The sequence below is a fragment of the Quercus lobata genome, chromosome 7 (genome assembly GCF_001633185.2).
Source record: "Quercus lobata isolate SW786 chromosome 7, ValleyOak3.0 Primary Assembly, whole genome shotgun sequence".
Taxonomy (NCBI): domain Eukaryota; kingdom Viridiplantae; phylum Streptophyta; class Magnoliopsida; order Fagales; family Fagaceae; genus Quercus; species Quercus lobata.
In genome coordinates, this window is record NC_044910.1 from 36,913,205 (window position 1) to 36,936,380 (window position 23,176).

At 39.2% G+C, this 23,176-nt stretch overlaps 2 protein-coding genes across 2 annotated transcripts; both read left to right on the forward strand.

Annotated features, from left to right (window-relative positions):
* The first annotated feature begins 457 nt into the window (after positions 1 to 457).
* LOC115951289 (NDR1/HIN1-like protein 26) lies at positions 458 to 1,412 on the forward strand. The gene has a single exon (XM_031068480.1). It carries the CDS (start codon positions 505 to 507, stop codon positions 1,363 to 1,365), a length of 861 nt encoding a protein of 286 aa, XP_030924340.1. The 5' UTR covers positions 458 to 504; the 3' UTR covers positions 1,366 to 1,412.
* Positions 1,413 to 21,271: 19,859 nt separating this feature from the next.
* LOC115953312 (NDR1/HIN1-like protein 10) lies at positions 21,272 to 22,519 on the forward strand. Its single transcript, XM_031070915.1, has one exon. The coding sequence runs from the start codon at positions 21,368 to 21,370 to the stop codon at positions 22,106 to 22,108; it is 741 nt and encodes a 246-aa protein (XP_030926775.1). The 5' UTR covers positions 21,272 to 21,367; the 3' UTR covers positions 22,109 to 22,519.
* Positions 22,520 to 23,176: the final 657 nt, after the last annotated feature.

Here is a 23,176-nt window from a genome sequence, read left to right on the forward strand (position 1 = left end):
TAAATTCTGATTATATGGTGGTTGAAGTGATACCTAGTGGTAATAATATTTTTGATGATGTTTTATGTTTGTGGTTCGAATCATACTTCATACTCCTTCACTATCTACCTATTAAAAAAAAAAAACGAACAAAAAAAAATATTTATGATTATAGTGGGGCTGGCACCATACTATGAGGAAAATTAACGACATTTCTTAGCATCAATTTTATGGCTATATCATATACAGTTCATTATATGTCTAGCTTCGAAAATGCTATATTCAACTTCTTTAGTACTTGCCACATCAATTTCATGGACAACATATAGTACATTACATCTGTAAATTAACAGCCTAGCCACAATAATGTGGATATATACGAATTTCAAGCCTCTTAATTATAATCAGCCTATTTTTGGAACCACTTCAACTGTCATTAATTCTTTGTTTGATTATTTCAATCTCAAAAACATTGTCTTTCTCCTGGAATCGTTGTTAATTAGGACACAGAGAAACCATACAACCATGGCTACTCTGTCCGAAGAACAACCCATAAAAGAACCCGGCCAATCCTCCTGCTCGGACCAAACCAGTCATCCTCAAGCCACAGCCACAGGTCAATCTCATCCTCAGCCACAGCCAACAACAAATTATCCTAATAGAATGGGGTACCCACCCGTCATGGGGTACCCTTATCCACAAGCACCACAAGGCTATGCATCATCTCATATTGGATACCCTCCTAATGAATACAGCTCCTACGCTTATTCTCAAACACCAACACAATCCAATGTCAGACCCAATTCGACCTTTGTTCATCTTGTCCTTTTGATAATGGCCATAGTTGCTCTATTCGCAGTAGTGTCAACCGTTGCGATATGGTTGATTCTACGCCCAGAAGCCCCAGCTTTCAGAGTTGACGCATTATCTGTTTCCAATTTCAACACCACCAATTTTGATCAAACAGCCAATTGGGAGGCTAATATTACGGTTGAGAACCCAAATCAGAAACTCAAAGTTTACTTTAACGAAATTAAGAGTTACGTGGATTACAAAGATGCGTATTTAACGCAATCTTTTGTGAGCCCTTTGTCCGTAGAAGTAAAGGAACATGTTGTAATGAATGTGAAGCTATCTGCGGACAATGTTTTTGAACCTGTGGTGGATCAGAAGCTGGTGGATGATATGGCCCTTGACCGAAGCCGCGGGTCGTTGATTTTTAGGATAAGGTTGATGGTGTCGGCCACGTTTCGACATGGATCATGGTGGAAAAAAAGCCGTACCTTGAAAATTCGCTGTGAAAGTTTGAAGGTTGAGTTTGCGGGTGGCGCAGGTGTTGGAACATTACCTGTCGGAAAGTCTTGGCCGTGTTTAATATTTGTGTGAGTAATTAAGATAAAGTTTTTATTTTATTTATTTATACTTGAGATCTTCTCCTGGACTCCAACTTTCATGATGAATATAAATGAATATAAGTCTACTCTCTCTTTTTTTCTTTTTTAATGTTGGGTTTGATTGCAAAGAAAACAATAGGCAAGGAAATGGAAATATTATACTTCTATTAGGTTTCAATTGGATTGGTTTTCCAGGATTTCCTTTTATCTTTTTCACAATTTATTGCCTAATCGGCTGGATAAGAAAATTGAAACATCAAATTCCTTGTTATAGCCTAATGCCAAGCTGAAAAGATAGCTCGTGTTGGGGGCAAAAGTTTATTCTCTAATGAATTTTTGGGCTTTATATATCCATACAATCGGATTAGACATTCTTGCTGCATCTTGTTTTGTTTTGTTATTCTTAATTAAAAAATTAAGGTGAAAGTTTAATATAAAAAAAAAAATTAAGATAATTCACTCGAATTCTAGATTTTGTGTTGGGTGCATACTTCTTACGCGACAAAATTATAAATTCTTTAAAATTTCTTGCACTAACTTGCCATCTTTTGAAAATCTCATAATGTCTTTATAAATTATAATAGCTTTTCTTAAAGGATGAAATTGGATAAGTTCTTAACAATATGCAATATACACTAACAAATTTCATTGAATGTTAATAAACATGGTTTTAGTTCACCAAACCGCCTCTCTTTCTGGGATTCTGTCTCCAAACAGGTCCACGAATTCTTTTTCTACTTGATTGTTATTTTCTAATTCAAGAGTTCAATTTTTTTTTTCAATAGTATAAAAATATATAACAAATCTTTTTTGTCAATAACCACATACCAATCAAACGAATATTGATTAATACGTAATTGACTGAATACTACTTTTGATGAAAATGATAACTGATCTTTTGTTCAAAAATGAAAATTTCTAGGTCCTCATTGATAAGCGCTACAGTATCTTATACATTGGAACCCATGTTTGTGGACTCGAAAGAGACCCTATCGCGGACAAATCAATTTTTATTCTTAATCCTAAAAACTCATAAAAAATCACATGGAGACAAATAAGGCAAATAAAAAGTCATGGCATACTTCTTGCTATCAACTACACAAAATTTGACTGGAAAGTGGAATTAGTCTCCCGTGTTACCTGACATGAGTTTGAGGCTATAAGCATCTAAGCCCATCGTATATTGTTTATTCTACACTCCTTTTGCTTATATGTCACTCACGTGCCCCTATATAAAGGCAATTTATTGTACAGTTTTACCTAAAGTTAAATATACAGACTTTTAGTCTTAATGTTTTGTGTATAATATTTGACCATGTCTGAGTAATCAAATCTGATATATAAGAAAAAAAATACAGACTTGGTGTTTGGTACAATTATTTAAACAACAATTTTCAGTGTTTAAACACCGAAACACGTATTTCCACACGTATGTCCATAACACTTAAATAATTATATTAGAAATCTCTAACAAAACGGATCTGTCTTAATGTTTTGTGTGCAATATTTGACCATCGATCATAGCATGTTTGAGTAATCAGACCTGATATATAAGTTATAAGTTCATGCTAGATCAATGAATACACGTTTTTGTTATCAGATAAGGAACATGTATTTGAATTTTGCATATAGAAAAATAAATAAATCCATTGGTATATATATACATCATACACTAAAGGTTTCAAACGACAACGTTTCACTTAGTGGGTGTTATTCACTTAATAAGATGACACGTGCATAACAGAATTAGTTCAACTAGCCGTTGGTTTTGTTAGTCTGTTAGTTTTACTTTTCGGCCTAAAGTTTGTTATACAGGCTTAAGCTCTGTACTGCTCTATAAATAGAGATCTTATTACTCTGTAATTTAGTCAAGGTTGCAACTACGTACGTACAATTCTCAGCTCTAATTTCATGATCTTGATCTTTACTATTTCATTTCCCTTTCATGCACAAAATCTAACACAAGTAACCTTAACCTGTCCCTTAAACAAACGAAATAACACACAAATAGTTTTGGATCATTTTAGTGGGGGGTGAGCATCTAACAATTATTGCCTTACTATGAGGAAGATTCACAACATTTTGTTAGCATCATTTTAATCCGAGTAGTTATGGAAACGGATGCGTACGGCAATATCATTTGTTATTCCATTAGAGGCGAAGAGAGGGGGCATTGTCCCTCTGACTTTTCAAAAATTCATCTTACTTTTTATATTGTTGTTAATTTTTTATTTTTTATTTTAACAATATCCCCTCTTAAATATTTAGTAAAAACATGTAATACATTTATAGGGATGACTAATTCATCAATCTTTGTTCCCTTCAATTACTCTTTTAATATAAGTAACTCATTAAATCAAAGAGAATTTAATGTATTTCATAAAAAAAAAAATATAAAAGTTTATAAAGTTTTTCCATCTAATTACTCTTATAGCAACATAGCTTATTGAACCAAAGAATATTAAGAATGTATTCTAGAAATATACAAGTAAATATATTTAATAATTTTTTTAAAAAAAAAATTTCAATTAGATTATTAATTAAATATATGGACATTATTTCTTCTCGTTATAGAAGAAAGGATAAATGTGGATTTCATTGTTAGAAGTTAAAAATCTTTTAGTTCTTATTAATGTTATATAAAACCTTCCCACCAGTGACAAATGTTGTTTTCAACTTCTTTAGTACATACCAAATCAATTGCATCCGCACCATATATTAAATTACAATCTGTCCTCACTTTCTTAAAAAAAAAAAAAAAAAAAAAAAACTGTCTATAATGTCCCATTTTTAAGAATAATATTTGTTACATATACGGTGTTACACACACTATTACATAAATTTTTTGAATTGAAACTGTCAAGTTTTCAACTTATAATTTCAGTTAAAAAAAAAATGTGTAACAATTTTTATCCTATTTTTATATACACAAACTGGCATTCTTTTTTTTAAAATTTTTTTTATTATGAATCCCAAACTGTCAGTCTTTCTTTGATCATTTCAACCTCAAAACATTCATGCCTTTCTGGGGTTTATTCTCGGGACAGAGAAGCCATACAGCCATGGTTACTCCATCCCAAGATGAACCCTATCAGTCTTCGGACTCTATCCGAACCGCTCACCCTGAAGCCACACTCACACCCACAGCTCAATCCAATAGTCTGCCACAGGCAACAGATTATTCTCACACAATGGGCAATGCAACAGTTATGAAGTACCCTCCTTTACAAGGACAACAAAGCTATGCACAGCAGTACCATCGTTTTACTTTACCTCACAATGCATATAACTCGTACGATTATACTACTGAGCCACCAACACAATCCAATGCAACGTGCAATTGTGGCTTCAATCGCTACTGGCTTGTGATAGTGATCTTGTTTATTGTGTTCATGTTAGCGATAATAATCATGATTAAGTTCGTGATACGACCTCAAGTCCCAGTTTTCAGAGTGGACACATTCTATATTTCCAATTTCCACACCTCCAATTCAGAATTCACAGCCAATTGGGAAGCTAATGTTACGGTTAAGAACCCAAGTCTCAAACTCAAATTTTCCTTCAATGAAATCAAGATTTTACTCTATTACGGAGATGATCACATAGGGTCCTCTTCTGTGGAATCAAAATTGTACCTAGAACCAATGGGACATGGCATGTTGCATTTGAAGATGTCCACGAACGACACGGATCGACGCGTGGTGGATAATATGATCAGAGACCGAATAAACGAAGGGTCGTTGAGTTTCAAAATGAGGTTGGTGGTGTCGGCCACGTTGATGGATAAATCATGGACCAGGGACGGTGTGATAAAACTTTTATGTAATAATTTGAACGTTCAGTTTGTTGGTTCTGCAAGTTTTGGAATATTACCTGCAGGCAATTCTAGGACCTGTTTAATATTTTCATGACTAAGACAATTTTTTATTGGATTCAAAAAAAAAAAAAAAAAAAAAAAAAAAAACGAAGATTAGTTTTTATTTATTTATTGTTCCTTTATCTTCTCTAATTTTCATGCATCAATTTAAATCTGCCCTTTTTTGAGGGTGATTTGAATGCTAGACATTTTTATTAGAAACACTAGAGATGCTACTTTTGCTTTTCTCTTGCATGTAAATATAATACTTTTATGTTTTTCCCTATAGTTGGAGGATTTGAAGATTAGACCTCTCCTTTAGAAACACAGAAAATACTAATTGAGCGATAAGCTCTTGACAAGATAATTTTGGGTTCGATTGCAAGGAAATTAATAAATGAGTAGATTGAAATATTGGAATACTTTTAGTGGGTTTCGTTTGGATTTGTTGACCGGATTTCCTTATATCTTTTTCACAATTTATGACCTAATTTGCTGGATAACAAAATTGAAACATAGTCGAGATTGAACAAAATTTTCTTGCTACGGCCTACTGAAAAGATAATTATAGCTGGTATATTGAGGGCAAAACTTTATGCTCAATATATAGCACATAAATCTTTGTGCTTTATCCATATATACAATAAGATTAGATTTTCTTTTTGCATCTTGCTCTATGCCATGTTTAATATAAAGTGGCATTCTTGATGCATCAAGTTATGTATTAAAATTTATAATATCTTTAATATTTTCCTTTAAATCACATCTAACTTATTTAAAATTACCTACTCTAAATTGAAATTTGATAGGCTCGATCAAATCATCATCGTCCATACATTCACGACTAGTGGCGGACGACCTAACCAAGATCATCCGGGAAGAAATGGTCGTCGCTCAAGGACGAGTAAACCCACTTCCACCCCTCGAGGAACCGTTATAAAACATTGATCAATCTTCAGACTGTTGGGAGGGGTAGCTCATCATTAACACCCCGTAGGGGCGTTACCAAGCAAGAATAAAGTCTCCATCAAGACTCCACCAATGGCTAGAAGAAACCACCTGTGAGTGCACGTATATAAATACATAACCCCAAAAGGGGTGGAGGTAAGAAAAAAAACTTTAGCACATTATTCACACAGCTCTCTTTTGTCAATCTTTCTGACTTTGGCATCGGAGACTTTTTTGCAGGCATCACGCCGGCGAACTACACCCGTTCTTCCATTCACTCGTTACTGAGGATTGGGTTGGTCGTGGACGACATCCATCTGGACGATCGAAATTGGCTGACGATCTGAGCATCATCAGTTTGGCGTCGTCTGTGGGGAACGATTCAACACGTGATCTACCCCCGGTCCAAATGGAATCCAGTACAAACCCAGATCCCGCTGCATTGGCCCTACAAATCCAGTCGCTATCAGCAACTGTGGAAGAACTCACCAGACAGAACCAAGAGATGAAGCAACGGCTGCTACAGGAAAGTAATCGTGCAGACAGGGGCGACGATGAAGACAGCAACAGAAGGCGAACCAGCACTCCGGAGGAAGCAAGCTCGGATCTCTTAAGAGAGATGAGGAAAGAGATGGACAAACTGAGGAACGCCATCAAAGGAAAAACGGACCAAAGCTTGGAGAGGATCGTCCGGAAGACGGATTCACCTTTTACCATGGCCGTCCAGGAGTGCCTAGTGCCCTCCAAGTTCCGTCTACCCCAGCTAGAACCTTTCGACGGGTTGAAAGATCCCTTGGATCACCTGAATACCTTCAGGACGACCCTAGGCCTTCAACAGCCACCTGATGAGATTTTGTGTCGCTCCTTCCCTACAATCTTCAAAGGAGTAGCCAGGGAGTGGTTCAACAAGTTGCCAACATCGTCCATTGATAAGTTCGAGCAGTTAAGCAGTTCCTTTGTCCGTCATTTTGTAGGCGGGTAATGTCCAAAAAGGACTGTCGACCATCTGCTTACTATCAGACAAGGAGAGAAGGAACCATTAAGGTCTTATGTGACACGTTTCACCCGAGGAATGCTGGAAATAGATGAGGCAGATGACAAGGTACATCTCACGACCTTCAAAGCGGGGTTGAAGTCTAGAGATTTTGTGGCATCTTTGGCAAAGAACCCTCCTAAGACAATGGCCGAGGCATTGCTGAAAGCTCAGAAGTACATGAACGCGGAAGAAGCCCTAGCAGCCATTGACGGAGCAGAGAAGAGCAAGGAAAAGAAGAAGGAAAAGGAGGACGATCGACGAGGGCTAAAAAGGGATCGGGTTGATCGACGGAATGACAATGGAAATAGGAGGAAGGAGGACAAGAACCATCGTCCATCGAAATTCACACCGCTGATGATGCCCGTTGACCAGATTCTAACAGAGATAAGGGACGAACCGTCTCTTAAGTGGCGAAGACCACTCCATTCAGCGCCTGGTTTGCGCGACAAGAGGAAATACTGCCGCTTCCACAAAGATCATGGGCATTACACGGAGGATTGCAGGGACCTCAAAGAGTAGATTGAAGAGCTCATCTGTAATGGGAAGCTACAACAGTATATAAAAAGGGGAGAGTCCGGCAGGTACGGACAGAAAAGCCAGCAAGTCAGTGCAAGGAGAGACGAAGACCGCCCCCAACCTCGTCCACAAAGCGCACTAGGGGAGATAAAAACCATCGCCGGAGGACCAACCACTGGGGGATCATTCAAATCCCTCAGGAAATCATACCAAAAGCAGGTAAACAGTGTCTACAGTATACCTCCGTTGAAGTAAAGACGTACCAATGGAGACTTGTACTTCTCTGAGGAGGATGCCAGAAGTGTAAAGCAACCTCATGATGACCCACTCGTCATTATGATCATGATCGAGGGGTTCAACATGCGAAGAGTCCTGGTCAACAGTGGAAGCTCAGCCGACATAATCTATCTTCCTGCCTTCTAGCAACTAAAACTAGACCCAAAAAGGCTCCGTCCTTTTGAGTCTCCCCTCATCAGTTTCAGCGGAGACAAGATATACCCCAGAGGAATAGTGACGTTGACAGTGACGGCCGGATCATACCCTCTCCAAGCAACCAACCAGCACAATTTCCTGATAGTGGACTCACCCTCGTCCTACAATGTGATCATTGGAAGACCAATGCTCAATCACTGGAAGGCTGCTATTTCCACCTACTGCTTAAAGGTGAAGTTCCCAACAGAATAGAGGATCGGAGAAATTAAAGGAGACCCGGTATTGGCAAGAGAATGCTATCAGGCCGTCCTGGCCTCAAAAGAGAACCATACGTGGACGATTGAAGAGAAATCGCCAGAGATTGTGGAGAAGCTTGAAACGGTAGAGCTGGCTGAAGGGAGTCCGCCAAAGACGACCCAAATAGGGACGAACTTGAGTCCCAGGACGAAGGAAGAGATCGTCAGCTTCCTGAAAAGCAACCTTGATATATTCGCATGGAGCCACGAAGATATGCCGGGAATCCCAACAAGCCTCATCCAGCATTACCTGAATGTTGACCCGGGAAAGAAGCCCGTCCAGCAAAAAAGGAGAGTCTTTGCCCCCGAGCGAAACAAGGCAGTGATGGACGAGGTAAATAAGTTACTTGCAGTCAAATTTATCCGAGAAGTCCACTACCCAGAGTGGTTGGCCAACGTAGTCATGGTCAAAAAAGCAAATGGGAAGTGGAGAATGTGTGTCGACTTTACAGACCTAAATCAAGCCTGTCCAAAGACAGTTTCCCACTACCCAGAATCGACCAGCTAGTGGACTCCACAGCAAGGCACAAACTTCTCACGTTTATGGACGCGTTCTCAAGATACAACCAGATACAAATGGCTGAAGAAGACCAAGAGAAGATTGCTTTTATCACCAGCCAGGGACTTTACTGTTACTAGGTCATGCCTTTTGGGCTCAAGAACGCATTTGCCACCTATCAAAGGTTGGTGAACTAGATGTTCGAGAAGCAAATCGGGAGAAATGTGGAGGTTTACGTTGACGATATGCTCGTCAAGGGCAAGGAGGAAGAAGATCATCTGGATGATCTCAGGGAGATGTTTAATATGCTCAGGTAGTACAGCATGAAGCTCAACCCGTCCAAGTGTGCTTTTGGGGTCTCCTCGGGAAAATTCCTCAGGTTTATGGTTTTGCAGAGAGGGATTGAAGCAAACCCCGAGAAGGTCAAAGCCATCCTTGAAATGTCCTCACCCAGGACGGTCAAAGAAGTACAATCCCTCACGGGAAGAATAGCGGCCCTCAACAGATTCATCTCGAAGGCTACAGACAAATACCTTCCATTCTTCAAGACTTTGAAGAAGGTGTTTTCCTGGATGGAGGAATGCGAAACAGCGTTCCAAGAGCTGAAGGGCTATCTTAGCAACCCTCTGCTCTTAAGCCCGTCGAAAGAGGGCGAAGACTTATTCCTGTACTTAGCTGTGTTTGTTACGGCCGTCAGTGCGGCGTTGATCAGAGAAGAAGACGGGTTGCAACTTCTTGTGTATTACGTCAGCCAGGCTTTTCAGGGTGTCGAGGTGCGATATCCTCGCAAAGAGAAGATCACCTTTGCCCTGATTGTGACTTCGAGAAAACTTCGTCCATACTTTCAAGCCAATCCCATCATTTTAATGACGGACCAACCCATCAGAAAAACAATGAACAAACCCGAAGCGGCAGGACGAATGGTACAGTGGACAATCGAGCTCAGCCAGTTCGATATAAAATACCGTCCAAGGACAGCAATAAAAGCACAGGCATTGGCTGATTTCATAGCAGAATTCACCACCCCTGGGAGCATAGAGAGCCTCTGGACGATAAACACTGATGGGTCGTCCACCCAGAAAGGAGCAGAGCAGGCATCGTCATCACTTCCCCTGAAAAAAGTGTTCTCAAGTATGGGGTCCAGCTCAAATTCCCTGTAACCAATAACGAAGTAGAATATGAGGCCTTACTGACGGGATTAAGGATAGCCCGGGCACTCGGAGGTGAGAATGTTGTGCTTAAGAGCGACTCCCAACTTGTCATAGGGCAAGTAAGAGGGGAGTACGAAGCAAAGGAGGCAAGGATGCAAAAGTATCTCAAATTGACGAACCAGCTGGTAAGCACCTTTAATTACGTAGAGTTCATCCGGATCCCTAGGGATCAAAACACTGAAGCTGACGAGGTTGCACGAAGTGCCTCAGCGGACAACTAAAATAAAAGTTTCGGTTGGAAGATTGAAGAACAAAACTCTCCTAGTATCCAGGGACTTCAAACTCTCTCGGTGTATACCAGCAGTGGATGGACAAGCCCGATTTTGTCATTCCTTCGAGAAGGACGACTACCATCAGATCCAGAAGAGGCTAAAAAGGTTCAGAAACGAGCAGCCAGATTTACGATACTTAATGACGAACTCTACAAAAGGGGTTACTCCCAACCGTATTTGAGATGTGTAGAAGGGGAGGAGGCCAAATACATCCTAGAGGAAGTGCACGGAGGAATCTGCGGAGACCACATGGGGGCAAAGTCCCTCGTCAGGAAGATCATGAGAACATGCTACTTTTGGCCAACAATGCAGCAAGATGCAGCTAATTTCGTGAGGAAGTGTGATAGTTGTCAAAGGTATGGGAATGTTCAAAGAATCCCTGGGGAAAAGATGACCACGATCTCCTCGCCTTGGCCATTCGCACAATGGGGGATCGACATCATGGGTCCCTTACCTCAAGGGAGGAGACAAGTAAAGTTTCTGCTCGTCGCTATCGACTACTTCACAAAGTGGGTGGAGGCAGAAGCTCTGGCGACAATCACCGAAGCAAAGGTATAAAATTTTGTATGGAAAAATATTGTTTGCAGGTTCGGGATACCGAGGACGATCATATCAGATAACGGTCGTCAGTTTGACAGCCAAAAGTTCAGATTGTTTTGCTCGGGCTTGGGCATAAAAAATAGGTACTCATCCCCGGGTCATCCTCAGGCCAACGGACAGACAGAAGTAACCAACCGGACCATGCTCAAGATTATCAAGTCCTGGTTAGTGGGGGCAAAGGGAACGTGGCCTGAAGAACTGCCAAGCGTCTTGTGGGCATATAGGACGACAGCATGTACACCAACAGGAGAAACACCGTTCAGTCTGACATACGACACAGAAGCGGTCATCCCGGTTGAAGTTGGGCTCACTAGCCTTAGGAGAGAATTCTTTAACGAACAAACCAATGATGACCAATTGAAACAGAACCTAGACGGCCTGGACGAGATCAGAGATCAGGCATCCCAAAGAATGTCCAAATACCAGCAGAAGATAGCCGAATATTATAATCGAAGAGTGAAGCTGAGAAGATTCAACGTTGGAGACCTCGTCCTTAGAAAAGTCACCCCCGCAACAAAAGATCTGGCACAAGGCAAATTGGGACCCTCCTGGGAAGGTTCCTATAAAGTCGTCCACTATTCACGTCAGGGAAGTTACCATCTGGAAGACTCAGAAGGAAAAAGACTACCTCGTCCATGGAATGTCAAACATCTAAAGAGGTATTACGAAAAGGAACCATAGCCTAATTGTAAAACCCAATTTAATACTTCCTGTCTTATGTATGCAATTATTCAAAGCCCGTTACTTATTATTCAATTCATAAGTATTATCCAGTATTTCTTTAAGTGTTATTCAGCAAGTCATGCGCCACAATTTTTCCCAAAAAACACAAACGAACGTCCTAAACAAAGAAAGACGATAAGATTCCTTGGACGGATGTACATCATCCCAAAAAGAAAAATGGCGATAAGATTCCTTAAATGGATGTACATCGTCCCAAAAAGAAAAAAGACGATAAGATTCCTTAGACGGATGTACATCGTCCCAAAAAGAAAAACAACGATCGGATTCCTTAAATGGGTGTACATCGTCCAACAAAGAAAGACGACTAGATTCTTCAAATGGATACGCATCGTCCAGAAAAGCGAGACGATAAAATTCCTCGAATAGAAAAATCTCGTCCATAATCCAAAAAAAAAAAAAAAGAATGCCATCCAGAGATGAAGAGATTGGCATCATCTGAGACGAGTACGCAAAATCCCCGAAAAAGGTGCACGAAACAAAAGTACCTCAAGAGGCACAAGATGACGGGGACAAATTCAGTGGGCTAGCAAACTTTTTCAAAGCCCCCAAACAGGGAAGAAATGAACATCCAAAAGAAAATCTTCACACAACACATGAAATCATCAAAGGCAAAGGTAAACACTCAGACGTTTATATAAAGCCAAATTGTAAAATAGACTTACTACATAAAGTTAAATTGTTCAGAGGCAAAAAAGGGGGCCCCAAAAAAAAAAAATGGGGCATCCAAACATCAGCTGTTCATAAAAACTTAATACATACAAAAAGAAAATAAAAAAATTTTCAATAAGATAAAATCAAGCTGGAGGGGTAACATCGTCGTCTCTGTTCGCCTGAGAAGGTTCCGCACCGGTAGACGCCGTTGCATGAGCTGCTTCGTCCTCTTCGATCTCCTTGTCAACAGCCTCAAAGTCTAAGTCTTCAAGGTTCGTACCAGGTCCATGCTTGATCAAATATCTCCGAAGCAGCTCGAACCCCTTGAAGTACCACTGGAACATGATGGTGTTATATTCGTCCATGGTCTGGAAGGCAATGACGGCCTTGGCCACAGCGACTTTCATCTTCTGATCAGCTGCTGCCAGGAGTTCGTCCTTCTGCTTCACGGACTGCTTTTCAGCGTCCAGCTGCTTCGTCAGGGCTTGAACTTGCTCCTTGGAAGCGTTGAGGGAGTCCATGGTTGTGATCAAGTCCTTCCGCAAGCCCGAAGCTTCAGCCTCGAGTGCTTCCACCTTCGAGTTGGCCACAACGGCCTTCTCCTCATTGGCCAGATATTGCGTGGTAATGTGCATGGTCTCCCCCAACACTTGAGGACAAAAAAGTTCAGTCAAAATCAACAAAAATGATCAAGTAGATAAAGACGAAGAAAAAGGCAAAATGTGGTGGACTACCTGCACGAGCTTGTGGACGTGACGGCTCACCATCTCGTGCGAAGGAACGCTCGTAATTTCCCTCATCTCCCCGGGGGTAAGGAGCTCATTGGCACGGTCCATGGCCATCTTGGCGTCTGACCAAACGCTAGCACCAACTTTCTCTTTTCCCTTGCTCGCCACTTTTTGCTTCTTGAAAGGACGAGCCACCTCCTCAACCGAAATGCTTGGAGAGGCAGCCAAACCCTTATCCAGATCAAGGGCAGGTGTGGAGAAGCCTCTCTCCACCACCTCCTTTTCTTTCTCCTTCTCCTTATCAGTAATTCTCAACCTCCTCTGACCTATGCTGGAAAGAGGCTCATTCTTCTTGTCCTTAATTTTCTTGTACATCTCCTTGTTAAACTTGGAAATCATTTCTACACAAAAGAATTTAAGGATGAAGAAAAAGAAAACAAGAGATTAAGGACGAATAAAAAGAAAGTAAGGAGCGAAGAACAAGAAGACAAATCTATTGGAAAGAACAGCTTAGGTTTTTTCTCTTCACGATCGAGGGTACTGAGGACGTAGAGGGAAGGCTCCGACCCCAAACAGTGACGAGCTAAAGTGCGCGGGTCGATTAATTCACCAAAATCCTCGATCGTCCTTGCGTACCTGATTGCCGCTTGGACTCGCTCTACAAATTTGTCCTCGAGCTCTGGACGATCTTTCACTGCAAAAGACGACATCAAAGAGGAAAAAAGAAAAAGAAAAAGAAAAAGAAAAAGGGGGCATCTCATGAGGAGCAAACGCACCAATCAAAGGGGTCTCCCACTGGCGTAGCAGCCTAGGAATGTTCCCCCACAAGTCATCAGGCAACGTTTCCCAACCATCACCCGACACAAAGAAGTATCTAGACTTCTAGTAGCGAAAGGACGACAGAAGATCAACTACCAGACGCAACTTCCTATTCCAGGGTACAAACTCATAATATCCAAATTCTTTGGACTCTGTTAGACGGTACAGATGGACGAATTCATTGACCGTGATCAAGTCTCTGTCGGCGATGGTCGTCCAAATCACCATACAGCTAACAACTATTCTCCAAGAGTTAGGCAAAAGTTGCCCCAGTGCAAGGTTAAAATGGTGAAGAAGCTCCATGATGAACGGATGGACGAGGAACCGGAGGCCACACGAAAAAGCAGCCTCATAAAAGCAAACTTCCCCATGGGCAAAGGTGCAAGCCTTTTCACCCTTCCTGGGAAGACAAGCCCTGGTCCCCTCAGGAAACTGGAATCTATCTTTAAATTTGCTAAAAACCTCTATTTTCAAGGAACAATTTTCCTTAAAGGCATGGAAGGGACGGACAATAGCCGGAGCGGGAGAACGGGAGGATGAGGGAGCACGAGAAAGCACGGTGGTCGCCGTATCAACCTCGGCTCCTTCCTCACCTGCGTTAAAGGACGATCCCCTCTCTAAATCACTTGACCTTTCCTCTAAACCCATACTTTCCCCTCTTAGGATCCCTCGAACGGACTGAAACCAGACCTGAGATTCTAAGAGTAAAGGGTATAAGACACCCAACGCCAATCCTAACCCACTACCCCTACTGACAAACTCCTCGACTTGTGGGTATGAACCGTTAGGCAAAAGTGCACCCAATGGGTCGTCGGAAAGTTCCACTAAGGATCCTAAACGGGCAAAGAGAAAAGCTACAAAGGGAGAGTTGCGCCTAACTTCGAAGTTATCCACCATTAAAGAGGAGCAACACCACTCAATAAGAAAAAGGGACAGTACAGAGAAGAGAAGGAACTTAAAAGACACAAATGCAAGCAAAATTCAGAAAGGAAAGAAAGCATAAATGGGGGGCGTACTTGGAAATTAGGGAGAAAACTGAGAAGGTTAGGAGCAAAACACGCAAGTGAGGGAGAAACCAACCGCACAGAAGATGGGAAAATGAGAAAAGTAAAGGCCAAAGAAATCAAAGGGTTCTGCCTTGGAAAGTGCGGGAAAATTGAAAAGGTTTTCACTGGAAACGAGATCCCCCAGCCAATGAACTTCAGCCATGTGGCCGCGAAGTGAGCCACAGCCGCCATTAAGCAATCAATGCGGAGCAGAACCCCAAACGCCATAACTGTAAAGAAAAAAAAAAGGATATGTAAAATAAATATATACATATTTACTCAAATGAACCTGTAAAACCCTTTCATATTCCTACGACCGTCCATGATATGGATGATCAAGGAATAGGGGGGCAGCTGATAGGCTCGATCAAATCATCATCGTCCATACATTCACGACTAGTGGCGGACGACCTAACCAAGATCGTCCGGGAAGAAATGGTCGTCGCTTAAGGACGAGTAAACCCACTTCTACCCCTCGAGGAGCCGTTATAAAACATTGATCAATCTTCAGACCGTTGGGAGGGGCAGCTCATCATTAACACCTCGCAGGGGCGTTACCAGGCAAGAATAAAGTCTCCATCAAGACTCCACCAACGGCTAGAAGAAACCACCTGTGAGTGCACGTATATAAATACATAACCCCAAAAGGAGTGGAGGTAAGAAAAAAAAAACTCTAGCACATTATTCACATAGCTCTCTTTTGTCAATCTTTCTGACTTTGGCATCGGAGACTTTTTTGCAGGCATCACGCCGGCGAACTACACTCGTTCTTCCATTCACTCGTTACTGAGGATTGGGTTGGTCATGGACGACATCCATCTGGATGATCGAAATTGGCTGACGATCTGAGCATCATCAAAATTAATTAATTGAAATTCTTTAAAAATTTCATGCACAAGCTAGCCATGTTTTGAAAATTAATCTAAGAATGACTCTAATTAGAATAGTTTTCGTAAGAAATGACTTTTGAGTTTTGATAACTTCTTCATAGATATGCAATAAATATTAACAAATTTCATTGAATTTTAATAAATATGGTTTTAGTTCACCAAAGCTCCTCCACTAAGCTACTTCCATGATCTTATCTCCAAACTCAACTTGATCTCGCATCGTCCAACATGAGTTTGAGGGACTAAAAGCGCACAAGTCCATTGGATATTACTTGTTCTACACTCCTTTTGCTTGGACATCATTCGTCACTCACATGCTATCTACGTAAAGGCTATTAATTCTAATACAATTTTACACATAATTCAATATACAAACTTTTCGTTTTTTTTTTTTTTTTTTTTTTTTTTTTTGAGAAACACACACACACATATAGGGGAAGGATGATGAGATAAGGAAATACACTCACATGCCAATACCAAAACTGCATGCGACAATTAGTGTCGCGGAGCAAGTGATAAACTCCTTCTTAATATCACACCTTACCGATGTGAAATGACTCGACAACACTGAGTATCTTTTTTTTATTTGAGAAACACACACACACACACACACACACATATAGGAGAAGGGGGATGAGATAAGAGAATACACTCACACGCCAATACCAAAACTGTATGCGTCATGATTTGACAATCATAATTATTATTATTTAAATTTTACATATATTAAAAGAGAAATTCATTAGTATATGGAACATAAGTTATGGTACAGTCATTTATTGAAAAAAGCAATATGAGAAATATTTGGGGCTACTTGCAGAATGGTTTTTAAACCCGAACCGGACTGGTCGGTTCAACTGGGTTAACCGTGAACTGGTAATAAATCTGGTTTTTTAACTATGAAAACCGAGTATACATGAATTCTGAGAGAACTGAATGAACTGGGGTTCAACCCAGAAAACTGTTTGAACCGTAGGGGAAGGGGGATGAGATAAGAAAATACACTTACACACCAACACCAAAACTGCATGTGTCATAATTTGACAATCATAATTATTAGTATTTAAATTTTACGTATATTAAAAGAGAAATTCATTAGTATATGGAACATAAGTTATGGTACATTCATTTATTGAAAAAAGCAATATGAGAAATATTTAGGGCTACCTGCAGAATGGTTTTTAAACCCGGATTGGACCGGTCGGTTCGACTGGGTTAACTGTGAACTGGTAATAAATCTGGTTTTTTAACTATGAGAACCAGGTATACATGAATTCTAAGAGAACCGAACGAACCAGGGTTTAACCTAGAAAACTGTTTGAAAGGCTCCGAACTTGAGTTCTCGCACCTTGTAAGCACCAAAACTAAAGCCATGACCAACAGACCAAGTACCTTTATTAGGAGCTAATATGCAGTATTATTAAATTTATATCAAATTTACATGATTTATAGTTTCTAAACTTCTATGTCATCTTTCTCAACATATTAAATATTACTATTTTTTTTTTCATTGCTAAATTAACTTTTTATTTAAGAATAATACCTATGCAATTTATGAATTTATTTTAAAAGTCGTTTTTAGTTAATTGAAATGATTTCTCTTGAAGGATTGTTATAAAATTTCTTTTTATGCTTATTTATGTTGTACTATTTTTTATTAACCTTATAATGTACTATTTTATGTTAACCTTATAATATCATGAAAATTTCATTGAAATTTTGTTTCAATTTTTAAGATATTTTTAGTAAATTTTGCTAATATTTACAAATTTAATATATTTATTTATATTTAAATAAATATATTAAAAATCTTGAACCTCTCATTTTTACGGTTCAATGAACGGTCCGAGTCTGAAAACCATGACCTGCAGTAGTTGGTAAAAATAGAAGAGCAAGCTTGAATTACATCAAATATAGAGTATGGGGGAAATTACAAAGGTGGAAGGAAAAACTATTGTCACAAGCGGGAAAGGAAGTGCTTTTGAAGGTGGTGGTACAAACTATTCCCACCTTTGCAATGGGTTATTTTAAACTCCCAATTGGTTTGTGTAGGGACATTAAAATGCTAATCTGAAAATTTTGGTGGGTACATTGTGGGGAACGAAGGTAGATCCATTGGAAAAACTGGGATTCACTTTGTAAACCAAAGAATGAAGGAGGGTTGGGTTTTAAGGAATTGACAAAGTTCAATGATGCAAGGTTGGCCAAACAGGTATGGCAGCTCAGTCATGATACAAGCTCGCTATTTGATCGTGTATTTAAGACTAAGTATTTCCCTAATGACACCATTTTTGATGCCAAGAAAAAATCTAGTTCTTATGCATGGAAGAGCATCTTAAGGGCTAGAAAAGTGGTTGCAATGGGGGCAAAATGGAGAGTAGGGGATGGACAATCCATCAAGGTCTTCAAGGATAATTGGTTACTAGGTCTTTTGGGTGGAAAAATAATCTCTATCCATTCGGGTCTGGATAGAAACTTGAGTGTGGCTGAATTGATGGCATCAGATAAGGGTAGCTGGAATGTGCAGGTGATAGATACCTATTTCCTCCCTCATGAAGCTCAGCAAATTAAGGCAATCCCCCTATGTGTTGTGCCTCAATCCGATTATCTCTACTAGAGTCTGGAAAAGAATGGAATTTATCAGTGAAGTCGGGTTACAAGTTGCTTTGTGAAGAGGCAAGAATGGAGGAAGCATCGGGCTTAAGCAAACAGGGGTTGGCAGGTTTGTGGTTTAGCATTTGGAAGTTGAAGGTACTTGGAAAGATAAATCATTTCTTGTGGAGGGCTTGTGTTGATTGTTTGCCAACAAAAGTCAATCTCATGAAAAGGAAAATTGTTGATGATCCTGTGTGTTAGCTGTGTGGAAGACTCCCTGAGAACACTTAGCATGCATTGTGGGATTGTGAAGTGGTGAGGTGTGTTTGGTGCTCGGATTTCAACTGGGTGAGTGAGTTGGAGACAGCTTATGGGTCTTTTCTAGATCTTGTGGAGCTGTGTTTGGCTAAACCAGGAGTTGGTGAGCTGTTTGGAACCATGGCTAGGTTCATTTGGACCCATCGAAATAAGGTCAGGTTGAGGGAGAAGTAGTCTTTGCCACTGAGTAGTGTTGGAGAAGCTGCAAAAAAAATTATTATAGCAAGTTCAGGCAGTTCGTGAGGTTCGGAACTTGGTTAAACAACCACGCAGGTGCAAATGGTTTCCTCCAGCAGCAGGTGATTTTAAAGCAAATTTCGATGGAACATGGTTCAACGAAAGCGAGGAAGGAAGAATTGGGATTGTAGTAAAGGACTCCACGGGTCAAGTACTTGCTGCACTAGTTGAGAAAAAAAAAGAAAAAAGAAAAAACACTCATATTGTTGATTGTTTGGAGATGATAGCAGCGAGAAGAGTGGTGATTTTTGCACAAGAAATCGGTCTACAACAATGCCATTTTGAGGGCGATTCAGAAACTATTATTAAGGCTCTCAAAATAGAGGATATGTTCTCTTCTTCCTTTGGTCATTTAGTTAAGGATACTTTAGTTTTTGTTAACTCACTTAGGAGTTTTTCTTTCTCTCATATTGTTAGGCAAGGTAATACCATATCACATGCCTTAGTTCAGAACCCTTGTATTTCTTTTTCTTTGCTAGTCTGGATGGAGACTGTTCCGTCTGAAATAGACTCTCTTGTTCTTGCAAATTATTTATGTCCTTAATAAAGTTTCTGCAGGCTTGGTCCTGATTCAAAAAAAAAAAAAAAAAATCCCTTACCTCTTCCCTTATAAAAATGAAAAAGTAAGCAATTTTTCTTCACTTAATTATAAACAATATAGTAAGTTATGTAACATAGCAGACTTGTCTCTTAAGTACTATTAACGGAAGCCATTGAGAATCTTATTGACTTATTTGAAATCTACTTAAACTTTCCATGGAATTAAAAAATGAAGGCAAACTACATTTCAAATCAATAATTTATTTATTTTTGATAACTTCAAATCTATAGTTTAGAATGATAAAAAGATAAATAAATTAAATTCTATACTTTCAATAGTAAACAAATTAAACATCATTCATTTAAGTGGAATTACATTATATTTAGATTTTAATATGAGTTTTTATTTATTTATTGAAATTTAAGTTAATATGAGTTGAAAGTTTGATCTGTTATTTTTTTTTTCAAACATTAAAATTTTGATGAATTATTATTGAAACTATATAATTTAATTTGTTATATTCCTAAATTACAATATTAATAGCAATAAATGACTCAACTCAATGCTCTTAATCCAAATTTCGTGTGCATACCACCACATATCTTTTATGTGATGGTCACTCCATAAGTATAAGTGCTTGTGGAGTGTGGGGTGTGGGGGGCAAATGTTAAGATTCAAGTTTCTAGGAGGAAGCTTTACACATAAGTTAAAGTAGAATTTTTATCTTGTATTAAAAAAAAAATTTGTGTGCATTTGGCTCCAAATTAAAAAGCCAATTTATTTTACTATTCAGCTTATTTTTACTACAATTCATGGCCTCACTGCACTTTTTGATACAATTCATGAATCTTATTGTACTATTTTATCTAAATTTTATCTTTATCTACTGTACTTTTAACAAAAAGTTTTCAGTTTTCAGTTTCAATTTCATGCATTTATAAAAAAATTAAAAAATAAAATAAATCCAAATTTCATCAAAACTATTTTGAATGTTGTTAGATTAAAATAATATTATAAATACAAATTATTTTATAACATTTTTACAAACTATTGCCTAATTCTTACTTGATTCTTATTTAGGTCCACCACTAATATTAGTTTTTTACTTACCAATAACCACATCGACAATTTCTAAAATAGTTTGTAATTTTGACATTTTCTGTTAACTTAAATCACATTCTAAATTCCATCAAATTCTATCTCATTGATAGGATATATTTATCAAACTTTTATAAATAGGAATACCCAAATACATATATCAATTTTTATCAATCAATTTCCTACTAAAATCAGTCACATCCTCCTTTTCTTGCCTAGTCAACAACACTTTAACAAATTATGGGTATTAATTTGTTATTGGTACTAATTTGAAACTGCTACTTAAATTTTTTTTTTCTTTTACCAATAACGAGTAACAATTTGACACTTATGATTTATTGTGAAAATGTTATAAAACAGAACGCACAACATCACACTTTTTCTTACGAACAAAATTTAAATACAATACCTTAAATATTCCCTTCTTAAAATTTAACAATTTAATTACTTAATTAAAAAATACACATTAATCTAATAAAAAAAATCTACATGTTGTCGACATTAAAAAGAGAACCGACTAAGGAACAGCGCCTAACGTTTGTCAGTCCATGCCACGTGTGCAAGACTTCTCCGCCAAATCCAATCTTCCTTCTATATATACAAACATCACAGTTTCGTTCTCACTCTCCAGAGAAAAACCCAAAGTTTTCAGATTCAAAAAATGGCTTCAGCAACAACCGGAGCTCCGGACAAAACGGTTACGGGTTACCCGGCTCAGTCGAGCCATGTCGCAGCCGGGTACCCAGCTTACGCCTATGTGGCGCCACCTCCATCTTATGGGCCGGGCCTAGGCCCAAACCCGGTCCAAGATTATTACCGGCGCCGGAACGCCTTCCTCTGCCGTGTGATCACCTTCGGCACCGTCGTGTTCGGAATCATCGGGCTCATATTCTTCATCGCCTGGCTAGTTCTGAAGCCACGTATGCCCGAGTTCCGAGTCGACTCAGCCTCGGTTTCCGAACTCAACGTAACTCAGTCCGAGTTATCGGCCGATTGGAACTTCACTCTCTTTGTCCGAAACCCTAACACCAAGCTCAGCCTCTACTACGATCGCCTCGAAGCCTCGGTGTTTTACCACAGTAGCAGAGACAGTCTCAGTACGACGCCGTTGCAGCCGTTTTCTCAATCCAAACGGAACCAGACCTGGGTCCCGGTCCGACTCGAGGTGATGAGCGAGTACATCGGCGAAGACGTGGCGGCTCGGATTTCGGGCGAGAAATCGACCGGGTCGGTGGGTTTTAGGGTCCGAGTTTTTGCTTTGGTGAAGTTTAGGTCTGGGTTTTGGTGGACGAGAGAGCGTTTGTTGCGGGTTTATTGTGACCGGGTTCAAATCGGTGTTGACCCGAAAAATGGGACCGGGTCTTTGATGGGTCAACCCGGAGCTTGTGAGGTTAATCTGTAAGACTGTGAGTAGTATTTTTTTTTTTTTTTTTTTTTTTAAATTTCCAAAATGGGTCTTTTACTATATGACATTATTGTCAATTACAGTATTTTAAGTCAATAAGATAAATAAAACAATTGCACATAGGTTTGAATGATCAAAACGGAGTTGAATTGAGTTTCTCTAGCTATGTGTACTTTGCTGGGACTATATCTTGTATGAAGTAGTAGAACTTTAACTATTTAAAGTTTTAAATGCCTGTATGGCATTACTGAGTGTTTAACAAATTTACTTGAATAGTGCTCTGATGTATAGAGCATGAACAGTAAATTGTACATTTTTTTTATTCTTAAAAAAGCTCAAAATTTCAGCTTTAGCTTTTATTATTGTTATTATGAGACCAATTTCTACTAAAAGAGCTTGCATCTCAAATGATTGTAATATCATGCTTTAGGTCTGGATTATGCTTGAGGAATTGGTCTCCTATATCAACCAGGACATTTTTCAATGTGAACTATGTCTTGTTAAGTTAAGATTTTCTCTTATTTTTAATTTTAAAGGGTTTACATTTGCTATGGTTAAAAAAATGCTTTGAACATATACTGTGCTAGATATTTTCGGGCCGGAAATCCGATTCTCATATTTATAATATGTTTTTTTTTTCCTTAAAATTTCAATTTTGGTTCTCTTTTATCTCTCTTCTCAAAGATTCTACCTTTAAATTAGCTAACTTGGTGATTAACTATGACTACAAACTTTTTGTTATAAAAAGTACAATTGAGATGATTTGTGCTCTCTCTGCTGTACTGCCGGCTTTCCTGGCGAATGAGTATTAAATAGGAATCTGGTTAGGCTGATTAGAACGTCAGCTTCTTTAGAGGGGGAAAAAACAAAATAAGAAGCTAGACAGATTTGCTATGACCATCTTGAGGACTTATTCTTCTGGTCATCTGGTGGCTTTGGTTTTCTTCTGTTGCAAAAATCATCTGAACTTATAAGCGCATAAAGGCTAGTTACCGGCTGGGCTAGGTTTAAGCCTAAAGTTTTGTAGATTTTATAACTCTAGTCCTTTGAACATGGAAGTTGAAG